The following is a 22039-nucleotide window of genomic DNA, read 5'->3' on the forward strand; positions in this document are numbered from 1 at the left end:
AAAGGGAATCACTTTGCACCACTTTTTTCTTTTTTTCCTCTCTTCCTCACACAAACACTAAGCGCCCGGACGACAAAGAAACTTTTTTTTTTTCACTTATTGCACCAACCTACTCCGATATCAGCGACAATGAGACTGGAACCGATATCCCGCGTCCCCGGGGACTTGATCATGTGACCATAACTCTACGCAGTATGCTGGGTTGCCACATGTGATGTATGGCGAGTCAAATGCTACGCTAAATGAACTGTGATAATCTAAGTAAGCTTTGCGCTCGATGATTAATTAAAATAAAAAGGGAAGACTGTAAAGGAAGGGTTCTAGGTTGGGGCTGATTTTCGGTATTAAAACGAACCATGCCGATGTGATGCCGAGGTCGGCACTAGATCTGTGCCTTTCTATTTACAGTAAAGAACACCTGGAAAATAATTTTGTTAAATTATATTAACTTCGGACGAATTTTACCATGAGGAAGTTTCTCTTGTCTTTTTTGTACTCCCTAAGACGGAATTGGTCTGTTGGAGAAAACTGAGATTCCAAATATTCGTGATTGAAAATTCCGGTGACTATTGATTGGATGATCGGCGAAAATTGACTTGACCGGAAATTCTATGTCAAACCGGGAACTTTCATCAAATTACACAAAGGCGAGAATTCTTATTTAGTTTGTTAAAAAAGGGGGGTCATTCAAGTGACAGAATTTTGTGAAATTCATCGGAAAATAATTAAATTGGTTAAAGAATTTAATTTAAGAAACTTTCTAACAAACGCAGAATTTTCAAAGTTCGTTAACTTATTAATTGATAAATAACCGAATTAAAATAAAGGACACATTCTAAGATATTCACGTTCCTTAGTTCGAAATTACAATTACAATTTTATTAAAAAAAAAAAATTTTATATATATATAATAAACACATGCTTAAAACTTTGAATAAAATTGAATTCAAATTTTGCAATATTTTGTCCACAAAGATACAAAGGACAAGATTAGTCTCTACAAATTCAAGGGAATTCTTTGTTTAATTTGGGATAGATGTGCCGTTTGTAACCACTGTACAGTTGTGGCTATTTTTTTTTATTAAAGTCAATATTACAAAACTATTCTGAACTTACGAGTGGATTATAGATATATTTATAGAATTCCGAAATAAGTAGACGACACTCTGTTATCTTAAAAAAAAAGGGATAAATATAATAATCAGGAAATCTAGTGCTTTAATAAATTTATTTTCTTAATGACAAAGACGAACCGTTTAAAGTGGCCACAACTAGTATTCTACCCTGATTATTTTCGGGAAATTGATCTTTTGTAAATAACAGGTTAAAATAATCAAGTCCCAATGAGAATTTTGCTATCCAAATAAGTTGATTTGGATAAAATTAACAATTTCTTAATTGGAATTCGAGCATTTTTCTTTGAAATCTATTGAACCATTAGAGAGAGAGAGGGAATTCTTCTTCCTTAATATGCGAATGGAAATATTCATACAACAAATGAAGAGAGACATATGTGTTGCAGCTACGTTAGAATTGTTGAATTTTGGGGACAAAATTACGGAATTTTCGCGGTGGATTGTAATATACTTTCCGGCTTGATCTGGCAACACCGTTTAAATAATTATTTTCAAAATTATTTCCAGCATCAAGGCTTGCTACCACATAGCAGGGCCTTGATGTTGGACACCCGACACCCTGATAAGCCTGACTCTGTCAGCAAAATATTTCTCTACCGAGCTCACGAAAGAGCCAACTAAAATAATATATCAATTAATTGTTCAAAAAAAAAAATTACTCTCTTAAAGCAATGAATTGGAAACAACATCGCTGCTGTAATAAAATAAGCAACGTTGCAGCAATGTTGCGAAGCCATACGGCGATAAACATCATTGTTGCAATAATAATAAACAACATTGTTGTAATGGTAGGGAGGAAGAGTTTCTTCTCCTTCTTTCTTTTCTCTTTCGGCAGCGCTGCAAGAATTTTAAATCATGATGGAAGACGCATCAAGAAAATGCGCATATGTGTAGACGGTGACGCACACGGGTTGGTACTTGCGGGACGAAGGTACCAATACCTTCACAGTTTTAAGAACTCGCACCATTGTAACTCTAGGCTATAGACATCAACACTCTCGCAGGTCTCCCTCCGCTACAAACTCACACGTACGCCTATACTCGCCTCTACTCCTTGCTTCTTGCTCAACGGAACCTTCCCTTTTCCCCCGGCCTACAAGTTGAATTGCTGCATCATAACAAACGCACGTGCGTTTGACTAATGGCCAATTGCTACCACAGGCCATAAGCTCAATAGCTGTATCCGTAAAGGGAAAGGGACAATTTTGAATATAAAATACACATTTCTCAAAAAAAAAAAATATATATATATATTTAAACAAATTGAGAAAACAACATCAACCACCATGGTATAATAAATTACCCTTTATTTGGTTATGGTGGTGTGAATATAGTTATTAACAATAGTTAAAAAAAAAATATAATAATTATTGATAATGGAATTATTATTCCAGAAAAGGATCAAGTTTACTCTTTCCCGTTCTCACGGAGCTACCGTGAGAATCAAAAAGATCAGCAAAACGCACTGACCAATGGGCCGCGAATCCTACTCCCTACCTTAGGACCCATTATCACCTAATCACCCCACCTTGGAAAGAAGCAAGGACTAGAGGCTAGTCAAAATCTTTTAATCTGAGCAGTACAACTTCTTGTTTCTCCTAAGTAACACCTCTACTGGTCTTGACCTGGCAAGGTGTGACGAGATCAAGAACGCCGCGACTAAGCCCGTCTGCGCGTCGGACCCCCGCGACAACTTCTAAAAGTAACGCGAAAGGCGGACGAAAAATTCTAATAGAATCTCTTAACCGACGGAGTCCTGCGAGGATTGTTTTTGAAAAGTTAGTTAATTAAGGTGCAAAACCGAAGTAAACCAACTTGTTCCCGTAACCGGTCAGCCCGTGCGTGTGGCACCTGCACCGTTCAAAACCAACGGCCCGCGAAATTTTTCTCTGTAATTCTGCTAAGCGCATTCTGATAGTGCTGACGAAAGAATTTGAGAAAAGCTCTTTGCACCCAAAACTCAATGTATTAATTATCAAAAGTCACCCTCTAATAAAGAAAAGTGCTCGAATTTAAACGAACTATAATAACCTGATAATTAAGAGCTGTGTGTGTGCAACGACGAAATTGTTTCTGCCCGACGGCAACTGTGGTATCATCGCTACCGTCGGTAGTTGTAAGTAAAAGAATCTGTATCGTTCTAACGAATTATTATTATCCTTAATAAACTTTCTTAACTAACTCTGTCTCAACTATACTTACCTTTCACACCTACTTCAACTAAAACACAATAGAATCGTCAATTAAAGCGGTGCTTAACTTTTAAAAGTGGATAAACGAACCTACAATTTCAAACAAATTCCCAAGGGAATTTGGCAGCTTGGTGCCTCCCCAAATTCAGAAATAATAAGGGCCATCTCAAAAGCCCAAACAAAAGAAAGAAATTTTTTTTTTATTTTCCGGTTTGTAACAAGCTGATTAGTCATAAAATATTTTCAATAGAAAAATATTCTTGGAAAAGTACTTATCCTATATAAATCTAAAATATTTCAAAATAGCTTTGCAAAGAATTGTTTTACTAATTATTTTTATTTTTTTATGTCAAAAGTCCACTTGAACGACAAGCAGCTTCTGCATTTTCTGCTCGGAATAGTCATAAAATATTTTTAGTAGAAAAATCTTCTTGGAAAAGTACTTATCCTATAAAAATCTAATAATTTTAAAAATACATTTAAAAAGAATTGTTTTACTAATTATTTTTATTTTTTTATGTCAAAAGTCCACTTGAACGACAAACAACATCTGCATTTTCTGCTCGGAATAGTCATAAAATATTTTCAGTAAAAAAATCTTCTTGGAAAAGTACTTATCCTATAAAAATCTATAAAATTTCAAAATAGCTTGCAAAAAATTTTTTTTTTTAAATAATTTTTTTTTTTGAGAAAAGTCTACTTGAACGACAAGCAATTTCTGCATATTCTGCTCGGAATAGTCATAAAATATTTTTAGTAGAAAAATCTTCTTGGAAAAGTACTTATCCTATAAAAATCTATAAAATTTCAAAATAGCTTGCAAAGAATTTTTTTTTTTAAATTAATATATTTTTTTAAGAGAAAAGTACACATGAACGACAAGGAACTTCTGCATTTTCTGATCGGATTAATCATAAAATATTTTCAATAGAAAAATCTTCTTGGAAAAGTACTTATCCTATAAAAATCTAAAATATTTCAAAATAGCTTTGCAAAGAATTGCTTTACTAATTATTTTTATTTTTTTATGTCAAAAGTCTACTTGATCGACAAACAACTTCTGCAATTTCTGCTCGGAATAGTCATAAAATATTTTCAGTAGAAAAATCTTCTTGGAAAAGTACTTATCCTATAAAAATCTAATAATTTTAAAAATACATTTAAAAATAATTGTTTTACTAATTATTTTTATTTTTTTATGTCAAAAGTCCACTTGAACGACAAACAACATCTGCATTTTCTGCTCGGAATAGTCATAAAATATTTTCAGTAAAAAAATCTTCTTGGAAAAGTACTTATACTATAAAAATCAAATAAATTTAAAAATAACTTTGCAAAGATATATAAAAATCTATAAATCTATAAAAATCTAAAATATTTCAAAATAGCTTTGCAAAGAATTGTTTTACTAATTATTTTTATTTTTTTATGTCAAAAGTCTACTTGAACGACAAGCAACTTCTGCATTTTCTGCTCGGATTAGTCATAAAATATTTTCAGTAAAAAGTCTTCTTGGAAAAGTACTTATCCTATAAAAATCTAACAAATTTAAAAACACTTTTGAAAAGAATTGTTTTACTAATTATTTTTATTTTTTTATGTCAAAAGTCCACTTGAACGACAAGCAACTTCTGCATTTTCTGCTCGGATTAGTCATAAAATATTTTCAATAGAAAAATATTCTTGGAAAAGTACTTATCCTATATAAATCTAAAATATTTCAAAATAGCTTTGCAAAGAATTGTTTTACTAATTATTTTTATTTTTTTATGTCAAAAGTCCACTTGAACGACAAGCAGCTTCTGCATTTTCTGCTCGGAATAGTCATAAAATATTTTTAGTAGAAAAATCTTCTTGGAAAAGTACTTATCCTATAAAAATCTAATAATTTTAAAAATACATTTAAAAAGAATTGTTTTACTAATTATTTTTATTTTTTTATGTCAAAAGTCCACTTGAACGACAAGCAACTTCTGCATTTTCTGCTCGGAATAGTCATAAAATATTTTCAGTAGAAAAATCTTCTTGGAAAAGTACTTATCCCATAAAAATCTAATAGTTTTAAAAATACATTTAAAAAGAATTGTTTTACTAATTATTTTTATTTTTTTATGTCAAAAGTCCACTTGAACGACAAACAACTTCTGAATTTTCTGCTCGGAATAGTCATAAAATATTTTCAGTAGAAAAATCTTCTTGGAAAAGTACTTATCCTATAAAAATCTAATAATTTTAAAAATACATTTAAAAAGAATTGTTTTACTAATTATTTTTATTTTTTTATGTCAAAAGTCCACTTGAACGACAAACAACATCTGCATTTTCTGCTCGGAATAGTCATAAAATATTTTCAGTAAAAAAATCTTCTTGGAAAAGTACTTATCCTATAAAAATCAAATAAATTTAAAAATAACTTTGCAAAGAATTTTTTTTTTAAATAATATTTTTTTTGAGAAAAGTCCACTTGAACGACAAGCAACTTTTGCATTTTCTGCTCGGATTAGTCATAAAATATTTTCAATAGAAAAATATTCTTGGAAAAGTACTTATCCTATATAAATCTAAAATATTTCAAAATAGCTTTGCAAAGAATTGTTTTACTAATTATTTTTATTTTTTTATGTCAAAAGTCCACTTGAACGACAAGCAACTTTTGCATTTTCTGCTCGGAATAGTCATAAAATATTTTTAGTAGAAAAATCTTCTTGGAAAAGTACTTATCCTATAAAAATCTAATAAATTTCAAAATGGCTTTCAAAGAATTTTGTTAATAATTAATTTCATTTTTTATGACAAAAGTCTACTTGAACGACAAGGAACTTCTGTAGTTTCTGCTCGGAATAGTCATAAATTATTTTCAGTAGAAAAATCTTCTTGGAAAAATACTTATCCTATAAAAATCTAATAAATTTCAAAATAGCCTGCAAAGAATTTTTTTTTAAATAAATATATTTTTTTAAGAAAAAAGAACACTTGAACGACAAGGAACTTCTGCATTTTCAGATCGGATTAATCATAAAATATTTTTAATAGAGAAATCTTCTTGGAAAAGTACTTATCCTATAAAAATCTAAAATATTTCAAAATAGCTTTGCAAAGAATTGTTTTACTAATTATTTTTATTTTTTTATGTCAAAAGTCCACTTGAACGACAAGCAACTTCTGCATTTTCTGCTCGGAATAGTCATAAAATATTTTCAGTAGAAAAATCTTCTTGGAAAAGTACTTATCCTATAAAAATCTAATAATTTTAAAAATACATTTAAAAAGAATTGTTTTACTAATTATTTTTATTTTTTTATGTCAAAAGTCCACTTGAACGACAAACAACATCTGCATTTTCTGCTCGGAATAGTCATAAAATATTTTCAGTAAAAAAATCTTCTTGGAAAAGTACTTATCCTATAAAAATCTAATAATTTTAAAAATACATTTAAAAAGAATTGTTTTACTAATTATTTTTATTTTTTTATGTCAAAAGTCCACTTGAACGACAAACAACATCTGCATTTTCTGCTCGGAATAGTCATAAAATATTTTCAGTAAAAAAATCTTCTTGGAAAAGTACTTATCTTATAAAAATCTATAAAATTTCAAAATAGCTTGCAAAGAATTTTTTTTTTAAATAATTTTTTTTTTTGAGAAAAGTCTACTTGAACGACAAGCAATTTCTGCATATTCTGCTCGGAATAGTCATAAAATATTTTTAGTAGAAAAATCTTCTTGGAAAAGTACTTATCCTATAAAAATCTATATAATTTCAAAATAGCTTGCAAAGAATTTTTTTTTAAATTAATATATTTTTTTAAGAGAAAAGTACACATGAACGACAAGGAACTTCTGCATTTTCTGATCGGATTAATCATAAAATATTTTTAATAGAAAAATCTTCTTGGAAAAGTACTTATCCTACCTAAAAAAAGCATGAGCGAGAAGTCTCGAATTGAACAATTTCGACTCTCGAAATAGATCGAATGGTCGAATTAACTTATAGCATTGAACGTGTGAATAGAAGAAGGGAATGTGTGAATTGAAGTGCGCTTTTGACTCTAAAAGTGATATCACACGGCAACAACCTCATTTTTACTTTCTCTATATACTGTGTAGATGTCGCAAATCGGATAGATTTACGACGATAGTAAGATCACATATTAATGTTACGTTAATGTTTTTAGAGCGTCATCGCATGCATAAATGAAAAGTTTTCATTTGTGTTCTAAAATTCATTATTTACAAAAAATAAAAAGACAAACCTATTCGCCTTAGTGTGATTTTTAGTCATTTGTGAATAGTCTTAATTTTTTTTTGTGATAAAAAGTTTTACTGAGGTGTAATTTTTTATATATACAAGAAAAAATTTGATAGTTGTGCATTGTGAATATATATATATATACATATTTTTTTATGTATATATTTTATATTTAAAGAAAGGATTGATTTGTTATTATATTAGTCAATGCAATAAATTATTAGTATAGTTTATGTGTAATAAATTATTGTATTATTAATATATTGTGAAAATATTATTTTGATTGTTGTAAAAACAGTAAAATAAGAAGTACTTTAACCTCTTCTTACATCTTTTATCTAAGAGATTGACAAGATTTAAGACAAGTTTAAAAAATAATATCGAGTCTTAAAAAACTAGGTTAAAAAGATTCAAAAAAATTAACAAGTTTAAAAAGATTCAAAAGATTAACAAGTTTAAAAAGATTCAAAAGATTAACAAGTTTAAAAAGATTCAAAAGATTAACAAGTTTAAAAAGATTCAAAAGATTAACAAGGTTAAAAAGATTCAAAAGATTAACAAGGTTAAAAAGATTCAAAAGATTAACAAAGTTTAAAGCGAAACAAATAACTGGGATATATATACAATAAAAGATATAAATTAAGATAACATAAAAGTATACAGCATTTAATAACTTTTAGAGTAATAATAATAATAAGATAAAAATATATAAATTGAGACGTCGTAGATAAAAACTGTATTTAATAAGATAATAATGTAATATAAAAAAATTAAGATAAAATAAAAAAATTAAGATAAAATCGGAAAATTCAGTAATTTTATTTTTCTAACAAAAAAAAATATGGAAAAAAATCAAAAAATACACACAAAAGAGTAGCACGAGAATGTGTGAATCGCACAGTAAGTAATCTTCCTGGAACTGTTGAAATAAAAAAGAAAAAATATATGTTTGAACATGATATTAAATCAACACTTCCTTTCAAAGTAGTTTTAAATAACATCAGATCCGAAGTAGATAATGAAGTTCCTCATAAATCGACAATTTTTTCAGACAAACTTTTACAAGACCATAGTTATAGCAATACCTTAAAAAATTATGATAGTGCTTCTAATTTAAATTATGAATTTTCGACAGTACATGATCACAGTTATTTTGATACTGTACAGAGTCAAAGCAATTCAGCTCGAACAAATACTGTGATTATCAATGACGACAATATAGGAGATAATTTAAATCATGAACTTTCGATCGTACATGATCATAGTTATTTTGATACTGCACAGAACCAAAGCAATTTAATTAGAACACATACTGTGATTATCAATGACGATAATATAGGAGATGATTGTAACAATATTTCTGAGCATTATCTCGGACTTATGGACGTGTCATGCATTCACTGTAGAGCTAAACATTTCAGTGCAGAAAGAGTAAGTAATAAAGGAAATTCATTTCATGATTGCTGCAGTCATGGCCAAGTAGTCTCAGATCCATTACCAGATCCACCAGAAATTTTGAAACAATTATTTGATGGTACTCATGCTTTGTCAAATGATTTTTTGGATAAAACTCGTAGCATTAATAGTTTATTTTCCTTGGCATCGTTTAATGCTAACTTGGTTCAATTTAATAACAGACGACCAGGGCCATTTTGTTGTAAAATCCAAGGTCAAATTTATTATCAGGTTAAAACAGCTTTATATCCTGCTAATAATGAGTTACCAAGTTTCGGTCAACTTTTCATAATTGACACTAATGAAGCAACGGATGTGCGACTAAAAATGAATTCTACATTAAATTCAGAGATTTTGACTGCTATTCATAATGTAATGCAACAAAACAATGTTTTCGTGCAATCATATCAAATGATGAAAGAAGAACTAGACTTAATGACATCTGAGAACAATGGCACTGAACCTGAGTTAGAATTGTTATTTACATTAAAAAAGGGCATGACAAAAGGCGTTATAATTTTCAAAGAGTTAATGAGGTTGCAGCTATTTTTTCTACCACAGCAGACGGTGAAATTCCAGAATCTTATGTTACCATACGTAATAGAAATACGAAAGAATTACAATATGTTAGTTCAATGGATCCTAATGTCGAACCATGGACATATCCTTTATTCTACCCTTATGGAACTAGAGGCTGGTTTGATGGAATGACATTGGTTGGTAGCGGTCGTAGATTGAGCAGAAACGCTTATACAAAGTATCGAATGGCTATTCGAGATAAGCCAAATTATATCTTAATGGGACGTCTTTTTTTTCAGCAATGGACAGTTGATCAAAGTGTTAAAGCTGAAAAAGATAAATTGGAATTTTTAAGAAACAATCAAAAAAAATTAAGAGCTGACACATATTCAAGTCTTTTATCACATTTAGAAAAAAGCGCACAAGAAACAAATAGTCGCGTTGGAAATGTTATTATTCTTCCATCAACTTTTCTCGGATCACCAAGAAATATGCTACAAAATTATCAAGATGCGATGACTATTGTACGCAAATTTGGTAAACCTGATTTATTTATCACAATGACATGCAACCCAAAGTGGAAAGAAATTACGGAAAATCTTTTAAGTGGACAAACTGCTTCAGACAGGCCAGATATAGTAGCACGCGTCTTCGAATTGAAAAAGGAAGAGTTGGTTAAAATAATTGTTAAAGAGAAATTGTTTGGTGAAGTTCAAGCCTACGTTTATGTAGTCGAATATCAAAAACGTGGACTACCACATGTTCATATGCTGCTAACATTAAAACCAAATAGTAAAATTAGAACACCTGACATTGTAGATAAATATATATCGGCTGAAATTCCGCATCCTGAAGAAAATTTAAAATTGCATGAAATAGTTAAAGCCAATATGGTTCATGGTCCTTGCGGAGATTGGTGTTTAGATAAAAATGGTAAATGCTCTAAAAATTATCCACGACAGTTTAATGATCAGACGAATATGGATGAAGATGGATATCCACTGTACAGACGTCGAAATACTGAATCTTACAATCGACGCAATGGATTTGAATTCAATAATCAACGAATTGTACCTCACAATAAAAAGCTTTTATTGTTATTAAATTGTCATATCAATGTTGAAGTTGTTGCGAGTATTAAAGCAGTAAAGTACCTTTTTAAATATATATATCAGGGGCACGATTCTGCTGCTGTTGTGATTCAAAAAGTACAAAGCAATGAGAATCAGGAAACAAGAGTGCTTGATCATGATGAAATTAAAAATTACATTGAAACTCGATACATTAGTCCACCCGAGGCCTGTGGTCGTATATTAAGCAATAAATTGCATGATAAAAGTCATTCAGTTTGTCGTCTTCCTGTTCACTTACCAAATCAACAAACTATTGTAGTTCAAGATGTTGATGACCCAGACGCACTTAGATCTGCGCTGAATCGTAAAACAGAACTTGAGGCATATTTTGCCTTGAATGAACGTGACCCATCAGCAAGAAATTATACTTATTCTGAAATTCCGTTACATTATGTATTTTTCAAAAATAAGAATTCACCTAATGCTTTTACATGGCAAAAGCGCAAAAAGCATTTTAATATGTTAGGTCGCATGTATTCAGTGAGTCCAGCACAACCAGAATTATTTCATTTGAGATTATTGTTAATAACAGTAAAAGGAGCTACAAGTTATGAACATTTAAGAACAGTTGACGGTGTCCTGCATGATAGTTTTGTTTCTACGTGTTTATCACTAGGTTTGATTGAAGACGATAATGAGTGGAAAAATGCCATGCATGAAGCAGAAGTTTGGATGATGCCTAGACAATTAAGACAGTTGTTTGTAAGAATTTTAATCCATTGTCAACCTGTACATCCAGAAGAATTGTGGGAAGAATTTAAAGATGCACTTTCTCAAGACTATTCAAGAACTATGTCTGAAAACCTAGCACATAAAAAAGCATACATTCAAATAAATACATTGTTAATTAATGAAAATTCAAGTATTGCAGCTTTTCCTTCAATGGTACAAATAACTGAAACTGAAGAAGACATTGAAAATGAAATATTGATTGAACAACATCAAACTATTGGCACTCAACAGTACCAAAAGTTAAATGAGAAGCAAAAACAAATTGTAGATATAGTTTTAGAAACATTAAATGCTGAACAAGAAAATGAAAATCATCATCGATGCTTTTTTATTGATGGGCCGGGTGGATCTGGAAAAACATTTGTTTATACCACGTTATATCACTTATTACGAAGTAAAGGAACACAAGTTTGCACTATGGCTTTTACTGGAATTGCAGCTACCTTATTGCCTCATGGTAAAACTGTCCACAAAACTTTTAAGTTACCAATTGCAATTTACAAAGATTCATCTCTAACTATTAAAGCACAATCCAAGGAAGCATTATATTTAAAAAATATAGATGTATTTTTTTGGGATGAAGCACCAATGGCTCCAAGACATGTTTTAAATTTAGTAGATCTTAATTTAAGAGATATAATGAATAATGATAAACCATTTGGAGGAAAGATAATGATACTCGGAGGCGATTTTCGACAACTACTACCGGTTAAGCAGAATGCTATTCGCAGCGAATTGGTAAATTTATGCATTAAGTTTAGTTCTTTGTGGTCTAATTTCTTTCAATTTTCTCTAACTGAAAATATGCGCGCATTACCACATGAAAAAAAATTTTCAAAATTTTTATTACAAGTTGGAAATGGAACAGCTAATCATAATGAAAATGATTTATTATTACCAGAAGATTGTATTGCTCCACCTGGTATAGATATTGCAGAAGATATTTATGGAAGTGTAATTAGGAACAAACAATTTGAGAAATTGACAAAAATGGCAATTATATCAGCTCGAAACGTTGACGTAGATGATATTAATAAATCTGTAGTTGAATTATTAGACGCTTCAACCGAAAAAATTTATACAAGTATTAATACAGTAAAAAACTATGATAACGATGAAATGGGAGTAGTTCTCTTACCAGAATATTTAGAAACATTAAATCCACCAAATTTACCGCCACATGAATTAAGATTAAGAGTTAATACTGTCGTTATGTTAATTAGAAATCTTTCTATTAATGAAGGATTATGCAATGGCACACGGCTTCAAATTTTAGAATTACAAAATCATTTATTAAAATGTAAAATTTTAACTGGCGATAAATTTGGACAAATTGTTTTCATTAACCGAATAACTTTATATAGCGATGATCGGTACCCTTTTCAGTTTGGACGTAGACAATTTCCAATTAAAATTGCTTTTGCAATGACAATTAACAAATCACAGGGCCAAACTTTTGATAGAATTGGCATAGATCTCAGACGAGACGTTTTTAATCATGGACAATTTTATGTTGCATTCTCTCGTGTTCGTTCGTGGGGTTCTCTTAGAATATATCTGAATGATCAACGTGATTCAAATTATGTTAAAAATTTTGTTTTTAAAGAAATTTATCATTCTTAAATTAAATAGATAGAAAGATATCTAATTTCTAAACAAAATTTTGACTTTTTCCCTGACGCCAAGGAACATTCTGATTCAAATACTAAAAATGATCAGATACCAAACAAATGCTCTATTACATTTATTTACGAACTACTTTAATTTTAAAATTATTCGGAAACATCAATAACTTCTTTTATAAATAAAATTTAATCATTCTTATTTTTTCATAGGAATTAAAATTTTCTAAAATTTCTAATTCAATTACTCATAAGAATATTATTATAAAAAAATTTCCTTTTAATTTATAAGAATTAAAGATTATTCAGAAATTCTGCAATTAAATATATATTATTAGAAAATAAAAAATTCAAATAATTTTTTTTTTAAATTTAATATTAAATTAAAACTATTAAAAAAAATAATTCTACAGAATTGTTATAGTTAAAAGTATATGGAAAATTCAAGTTTCAAAAAATTTTACTTTGAAACCTTTTTAAAATTCAATTATTTTTTTATAAAGTTTATAATTTATTAAATAATTGAGCGTTACTTAAAATTTTTTAAAATAAAATTTCAAGTTTGAAAGTAAAATTTTTTTATTAATTCAATTTCTACGAAGAATTACATTACTTTCGAAAATAATTGAATTTCTGCAATCATTTGTAACTTCACGAAAATTTAATTTTTTGGTGTTTTTAACTAAAATTCTTCTATAAATCTATTAGTTTTAATAATCCTACCTATGAGCCACGCTTTTACTTATTTTAAATTCCCTGACTTTTCCAGGATTTCCAGGTTAAAAAACGGAATTTTTCCAGGTTTTTAAAACTACATTTATATTTGACAAAATTTTTAATTCTAACCATTTTGAAATTAAACAACTTATAAAAAATTGTTATAAACAGTTATAAAACAAAACATGAAAGTATCGAAGCAATCGATGTCTTCATGTTTTATAATAATTAAAAATGTTGGACTGATAAAATCATCATTTTATACCTATTATAAGAATATTGTAACTGTAATTTATTCAAAATTACATTTATTATTTTAATTTAATTATTGTTTTCCAGAATTTTTAAACTAAAATTCTTCTTTAAATTAATTATTATTAATATTTTCTGAAAAATTTCTTTCAACATTTTTAAATCTTTTTGTATACAATTCAATTTTACGAAACATCGATTATTCAGGTATTCGGAAATTCTTCAATCAAATATTATATACGAAAATAAAAACTTGAAATAACTTCAAAAAAATTCAATTCAACTTTTACAAAAAAATTAAATCTACACAATTTTAAGTTAAAAGTATGAAAAATTCAAACATTGAAAGATTATTATTGTTGATTTGAGACCTGCTTTTTAAAACACAATTATTATCTAAAGTTTTAACCGAAATTCATATATGAATCAATTATTACTAGAAAATTCTACGAAATTTCAATTATTTAAATACAATAAAAAAATTATTTATTGAAGAATTGAATGTTTTTAAAATTCAACTCTTATTTAAAGAATTTTTATCAACAAATTTTTAAATGGTTAATTAAAATTCTTTTGACGAATTTCAATAAAATTTTTAAGAACAATTTCATTTTTCGAGAAATTATCATTTTATAATTGAAATTTTGACTATAACTTTTATTGAAAGAATTTTTCATTAAAATTGTTGAAAATAATTGAATTTTGGAGAAAAATTTTAATATTTTTTTATAAAGATAATTGAAATTTTGACGATAAATTTTTTAAACCTTTGACGATAATTGGATTTTTACGAAGAATTTTATTACTTTTGAAAATAATTGAATTTCTTTGATGAATTTGAATAAAATTGTTAAGAATAATTATACATTTTTTGACAAACTCCATTAAAATTGTATTAAAAATAATTAAAATTTTGTGATGAGTTTTATTATTTATGAAAATAAAAATCTATAATTTTTTTTATTATTTATGAAAATAATTGAATTACTGCGAAGAAAAATTGTAAAGGCAACTCTTTAAAAATTGAATTAAAGAAAAATTAAATTTCAAGAATAAGCACAATAATTTAAGAAAACAATAATTGTCCACCCAGTAAACAAAAACTAATTGAAGTAAATTAAAAAGAATTCACAAAGAGTTTCAGTGAATCCCGCTTTGTGACAAATATGAATTGGAGCTATGTAGCAATTTTCCTGAATTCGTCAAACTGTATTGAACTTCCAAACCTTCTATTCATTCTAATTCAATGGACAAGTTTTGGGGCCTTTAATTTTTTTCAATTCGTCAGCACGAATTCAATGCATGCCTTGGTCATTTCTTACGAATGCGAATTCGTTTGCACAACTTCAGGCAAATTGAATTGAATTCAATCGAATATACAAACAGCTTGAATGAATCCCGCTCTCTACCAAAAATCTTAATTCATTTCAATCCGTTTGAATTAGTTTTTTTCTATTGGGCAGACTTCCCTGACTTTTCCAGGTTTTTTCAAAGTTTATAAAAATTCCCTGACATTTCCAGGTTTTCCAGGTTGCGTGGCAACCCTGAATAATAAATGGAATAAAATATGTTCAAAATATAAAAAAAATGTTAATTAGGCTCAATAAAAAATCTTTTAAGTAAACAATTTTTGAATTGAATCAAGGTAATCGTAAACGTAATCTTAAAAACTTAAAGAACTGTGGCTCAATTCTTTTTCTCATACAATATTAATTATAATAGAATAGAAAGAAATTTTAATTCTTCAAATTAAAAAAAAGAATTTCAATTTAAAAACAAAAAAATCTTTAAAGTTTGAAAACTAAATTTTATATTAATATTTTATTTGAAATAAATAATAAATCTTTAGGATATATATATTAAACATTGCAAACATTGTTTTATTACGTATTTAAATATAAATTTTATTACGTTTTTACAGTTCAGTATTCGGTTGTTAGCTTTACATTTAACTTAAGTTAGCGGCTTAGTATACACTCGTAATACCTTCTGGCAACATTATTACATTAAGTCTGGTTTTAGTCTCTAAATCAGTCTTGAATTTTCCTATTATTATAAAGTAGAACTGTTTAATACTTTTACTTTATTTGATAAGTCTTAAAAATTTTTTAATCTTAAACAATAATTTTTCATTTAAATATTAATAATAACTTGAAATAAGAACAGCCTTTGGTTTCTTATTTTAATATCACAACTCACGTCCTTTAACTAAGAATATAACCTTTTTTAAGAATACTTTCTATTTAAGTTGCGCTTTAAACCAAAATCAATGAACATTAATTTTTTTTTCGGTAAAATTTACATTCGTTAAAATCATTAAATTTTCATTCGAAATCAGTAAAAAAAGTATAGTCGTACTTTTCAATAATTAATAAAAAATTTTAAAAAAGAGTTATTTTGAAATGATGTTTAATTTTACAACAACAATTTATATTCACAATATAAATTGAGTAAGGCAAATTACTTGAAAATTAGTAATTTTCATTGATTCAGATTTAGGTAATAGATCAAGCATGATCAAAGGCAAAAATCGCGAAAAATAAACTATAATTATTTTTTTCTCTTTAAAAGAGACAGGCAAGTAGAAAAGTTTTAAATTATAAAAAGAAAATTAGAAAAGGAAAGAATATTTAGAAAATCGAAATTGGAATGAAAAACAAACAAAGTTTAAAAAAGATAGAAAATGCGAGGTAGCTGCAAATTCACCGCTTTTTTGGCAACGGAGGGAAATTTTTGTCCGTTTTGGCCAGTTTCTGAAATGAAAATAAAAATAAAATTAAAAATTGCTTAAAATTCTCTTATAACTACAGGCTTCGCACTCAATAACTAATTTTAAAAAAGTATTTTTAAGACTGAAAAATTAGGAATGGAAAAATTAAATTTGACGACAAAAGAAACTCTTTTTGGTTAATTCCTAAAACTTGTTTTTCTTATTCTATTAATAAATTTAATTCTAAATTTTTCTGATATCGAATTTTCTCCATACCTTTAATTAACTTTTTCGTAGTATTTTTTAAATAACATTATTCAAAAGTTTCATCATTAATCAAGAAAATAGTAAATTAATAATTTTCTAAGACTTACATTTGGTGATTCCGCATTATCTTTTGGATCTTCGAGTTTGCGACGAGATATATCCTGACCTTGATCAAAAGTTTGATTTGTACTGTTAGAACATGAAGCATTTGCAGCATCAGCTGGTTGAAAAGTTGACAATTTTTCATTTTGGAAAGTTTCAGTAGTTGACGGATTTGCTGCAGGTTGTGAAACTGACGAAAATTGTGGTGGATCATTTGCTTGATGAGTTTTAGTTTTGCTATTCAAGTTCGGAGGTGGCACATCTGGTTCTGTTCCAATTGGTGGAGATAAAAATCCAGCGTCCAAATCATCTTCGGTTGCAATTTCGTCATCCACTAATTCGATGTCCTCCATCCTTGCTACTTGTATGATCAAATTTTCTCCACTCTCTCATACTCCCTTTTACACGTACATGCTTCCCTTCGTCGAAAACATTTTCCTTAAATGTCGTAACATTTATTATTAATTTATAATGAAAGTCCGTCATTAAGCCACATCCATAAGAAAAGTTATTATGAATAACATTTTCAATTTCAAGTTTAATGAACCCTTCAATACCTGAAAAATATAAAAATACATATAAAAATAAAAAATATGAGTAATTGTAAATAATTAGATAAGTATATTAAATGGTGTAAGCATGAATGGAACAAAATTCAAATCTAACTAATTTAAAAATAATAAAAATAAGTAAGTTTAAGTATCGTAATTAAATCTTCAATTTCTCTTCCATAATATAAAATAAAAATTTGAAATAAATAAATAACAAAAAACAATTATAAAAATAAAAAACAATAACATTAAAATAACAATGAAAAATAAAAAAATTAAGCGCCGTAATTTAATTGATAGATTATTTTGAATAATGTAAAATAAATAAAAATACAACAATGTAAATAACAATTAAAAATATAATTTCAAAATATGTAAAGTAAAATTTTTTTTAAAATAGAATATTTAAATAAAAAATTATGTCGTGTAAATGTGCTAAATAAAATATTCAAATATTAAGAAATTGTTTAAGTAATTTTTCACTAAATACACATTATAATTAGTAAAAATGAAAAAACAAATAAGTTTAAGTACCGTTATTTAATCTTTAAATTCTCTTCTATAATTAAAATATGAAATACAAATTAATAACATAATAAAAAAAACATAACATAATAAAATACATAATAATAAAATAAAAATAATAGCATAAAAAAATACAAGAAAAATAAAAAAACTTAAGTGCCGTATTTAATTTGTTAAATTATTTTGAATATAAAATAAATAAAAATACAACAATCAATTATACTTACACACACGTTTTTTAAGGTGTAGGCCAGCATTCCGTAGGGGAATTTCTTCGAAAAGTGCTTCAGGCTGCACCGGCACCAACGGTGGAACGTATTCCAAAATGTCAATTTTCGTCTGTTTTAGGATTGAAATTTCGACTATCACAATATCGCCCACTTTTCGGTATTGATCCTTTATGGCTAAAGCTTTGGCTCTCTTGATTTTAACAACCTGTAACAGAAACAAAAGTATTTTTCATTTACGTAATAAAAACTATATGTATATTTGTTTTTTATTTAACACTTACATTGTTAACGAGCTTTCCTGTGAACTCTGATGCCCTGTCCTTCCAGAATAAAAGCTTAAGTGTGCGGCCAGATAAGTTGTCCAAAACATAACGTACTGGTCTCAAAGAGTCATTGCTTTGATTGTTCCGATTATTTTGATTTTCATTTTGCGCGGATGATTTGACTTCTTCCATTTTTGTGATTAGTCCTGTTAATATTCTGTAACAATATTAAAAACAAAATATTTTAATAAATATAAAAATTATTTAAGGTTATGTTATTCAGTGTGACGATTTTTTTTTCTATAAATTCTATAATATCTATCTATCTATCTATATAATAATATAATAATAAAGTATATGGGGCATGTGACCAGTGGATAACATAACCTTAAAGAGGCAGTTCCAAAAAGTAGAAAAATGGCGCTAATGCACACAACATCGATGCATGGGGGAAGGAGAATTTTTGAAAAAAAAACGTTTGGTATTTTTTTAACGGCTTTCAAATTATGTACAGTACTTTTCAATTACGCCCTCATAGTTTGAACGTGTCGCACTCATGTATTCCCATGGAAATATATGAGTGCGACACGTTCAAACTTGAAAAATATAATTGAAAAAAAACTACTGTACAATATTTAGATTTTACTATTATATAAATATTTCACATTTAAATATATAATTAAAAACTTTCTTACATTGTTTGATCTCCTATTTTAAATGAGTCAATTTCTTCATTGCGGGTAAATTTATGTTTCTTGATGAGTGCTTCCATCGCAGATTCTTCCAGAGACTTTTGGCACAACCGAATATCACTGTAGTTGAAAGGGAAAAGAACGAACAGGAAGCGTGGACTAACGAAGAACGAACAAAGGAACAATCCCAAAGTCGTTCTAAAACAGGTTTACTAAATGTCCCATGCTTCCATGTCAGCGTGAAACGGAAAACGTTAAACCAATAAGAATTTTCTTTTAGATGATTTCCATTGAATCGGAGGTTGTTATTGTCTAAACGTTTTCCGTTTTCACGCTGATATGGGACTGGCCTTTAAAGTATAAAGGTGAATCCATAAAGGTACTTCCACAGCTCTTTTCGACAACTGCCTGCCTATCGACAGTCGTATAAACGTACCCTAATCTCAGATGTCATCCCAGTAAAAGAAATTCTCCAAAACTAATTTTTACGTCGACGAAAGAACGTTTTTGACTTGAAGTCAATTGTTGACATTTTGAGGGTACGTTTGGTTGGTTCCAGAATGAGCCAAAACGCAACGAAGACGCGACGCGTCCCAATGCTAATCAATGGGGACGCGTCGCGTCTGCGTCAAGTCCATTCTGGAACGACAAAGTATTTTTAAACTATTGTAAATACACCTTTACAGATTCATGTAAAGGCGATTTTGACTTTTTTTCTAAATTTCTTTTCTATCGACAGTCGTATTAAAATATGTACAGTAGTATTCAATAAGCATACAGAGCTCACAATAGGAACAAAATGTAAGTGGGGTAAACCAACGCGCATATTCGATGTAAAGAGTATAGAAGTTGTATATTGTAGAATTGTAGACTTAAGGCCTCGGCACAACTGCATGAGATAGAAAAGGACACAAATAGAGCTCTGTCGGTTTCTAAAGTCCAACGCACAATAGGTTCGCGAAAGTCGTTCGCGAACTAGACGCATGAGATAGAAAAAGACACAAATATATCACTGCCCTTTTCTAACTCATGCTTTGCGTTCGCGAACGACTTTCGCGAACCTATTGTGCTTAGGCCTTAACTCACGCTTTGCGTTTCCGAATGACGTTCATGAACGCAAAGTATGAGTTAGAAAAGGACAGAGATACATTTGTGTTCTTTTTTATCTCATGCGTCTCACTCGCGAACGACTTTCGCGAAATTATTGTGCGTTGGACTTTAAAATGAACATTTTGACAATAAGAGTTTGATAGGAGACGGCCGCTTGCGGCCGTCGACTTTGCTAGTCCTATAAAAATCTAAAATATTTCAAAATAGCTTTGCAAAGAATTGTTTTACTAATTATTTTTATTTTTTTATGTCAAAAGTCCACTTGAACGACAAGCAACTTCTGCATTTTCTGCTCGGAATAGTCATAAAATATTTTCAGTAGAAAAATCTTCTTGGAAAAGTACTTATCCCATAAAAATCTAATAATTTTAAAAATACATTTAAAAAGAATTGTTTTACTAATTATTTTTATTTTTTATGTCAAAAGTCCACTTGAACGACAAACAACTTCTGCATTTTCTGCTCGGAATAGTCATAAAATATTTTTAGTAAAAAAATCTTCTTGGAAAAGTACTTATCCTATAAAAATCTAATAAATTTCAAAATGGCTTTCAAAGAATTTTGTTAATAATTAATTTCATTTTTTATGACAAAAGTCTACTTGAACGACAAGGAACTTCTGCAGTTTCTGCTCGGAATAGTCATAAATTATTTTCAGTAGAAAAATCTTCTTGGAAAAATACTTATCCTATAAAAATCTAATAAATTTCAAAATAGCCTGCAAAGAATTTTTTTTAAATAAATATATTTTTTTAAGAGAAAAGTACACTTGAACGACAAGGATATTCTGCATTTTTAGATCGGATTATTCATAAAATATTTTTAATAGAGAAATCTTCTTGGAAAAGTATTTATCCTATAAAAATCTAAAATATTTCAAAATAGCTTTGCAAAGAATTGTTTTACTAATTATTTTTATTTTTTTATGTCAAAAGTCCACTTGAACGACAAGCAACTTCTGCATTTTCTGCTCGGAATAGTCATAAAATATTTTCAGTAGAAAAATCTTCTTGGAAAAGTACTTATCCTATAAAAATCTAATAATTTTAAAAATACATTTAAAAAGAATTGTTTTACTAATTATTTTTATTTTTTTATGTCAAAAGTCCACTTGAACGACAAACAACATCTGTATTTTCTGCTCGGAATAGTCATAAAATATTTTTAGTAAAAAAATCTTCTTGGAAAAGTACTTATCCTATAAAAATCAAATAAATTTAAAAATAACTTTGCAAAGAATTTTTTTTTTAAATAATATTTTTTTTGAGAAAAGTCCACTTGAACGACAAACAACTTCTGCATTTTCTGCTCGGAATAGTCGTAAAATATTTTCAGTAGAAAAGTCTTCTTGGAAAAGTTATTATCCTATAAAAATCTAACAAATTTAAAAACACTTTTGAAAAGAATTGTTTTACTAATTATTTTTATTTTTTTATGTCAAAAGTCCACTTGAACGACAAGCAACTTTTGCATTTTCTGCTCGGAATAGTCATAAAATATTTTCAGTAGAAAAATCTTCTTGGAAAAGTACTTATCCTATAAAAATCTAAAATATTTCAAAATGGCTTTCAAAGAATTTTGT

General features: G+C 28.3%; 2 protein-coding genes across 2 annotated transcripts; one reads left to right on the top strand and one right to left on the bottom strand.

The window, feature by feature from the left end:
• The first annotated feature begins 8461 nt into the window (after positions 1-8461).
• LOC122510785 lies at positions 8462-15947 on the top strand. Its single transcript, XM_043625678.1, has 4 exons — positions 8462-8477; positions 8713-9499; positions 9559-12630; positions 15929-15947. Exons 1-4 carry the CDS (start codon positions 8462-8464, stop codon positions 15945-15947), a joined length of 3894 nt encoding a protein of 1297 aa, XP_043481613.1.
• A 1339-nt stretch (positions 15948-17286) lies between these two features.
• Positions 17287-19743, bottom strand: LOC122510790. The gene is made up of 4 exons (XM_043625683.1): positions 19351-19743; positions 18674-18872; positions 18390-18597; positions 17287-17643 (listed from the first exon to the last, which is right to left on the bottom strand). Exons 1-4 carry the CDS (start codon positions 19425-19427, stop codon positions 17414-17416), a joined length of 714 nt encoding a protein of 237 aa, XP_043481618.1. The 5' UTR covers positions 19428-19743; the 3' UTR covers positions 17287-17413.
• Between the last annotated feature and the right edge of the window lie 2296 nt (positions 19744-22039).

The sequence above is a fragment of the Leptopilina heterotoma genome, unplaced genomic scaffold, assembly GCF_015476425.1.
Source record: "Leptopilina heterotoma isolate Lh14 unplaced genomic scaffold, ASM1547642v1 Lhet_733, whole genome shotgun sequence".
Lineage (NCBI taxonomy): Eukaryota > Metazoa > Arthropoda > Insecta > Hymenoptera > Figitidae > Leptopilina > Leptopilina heterotoma.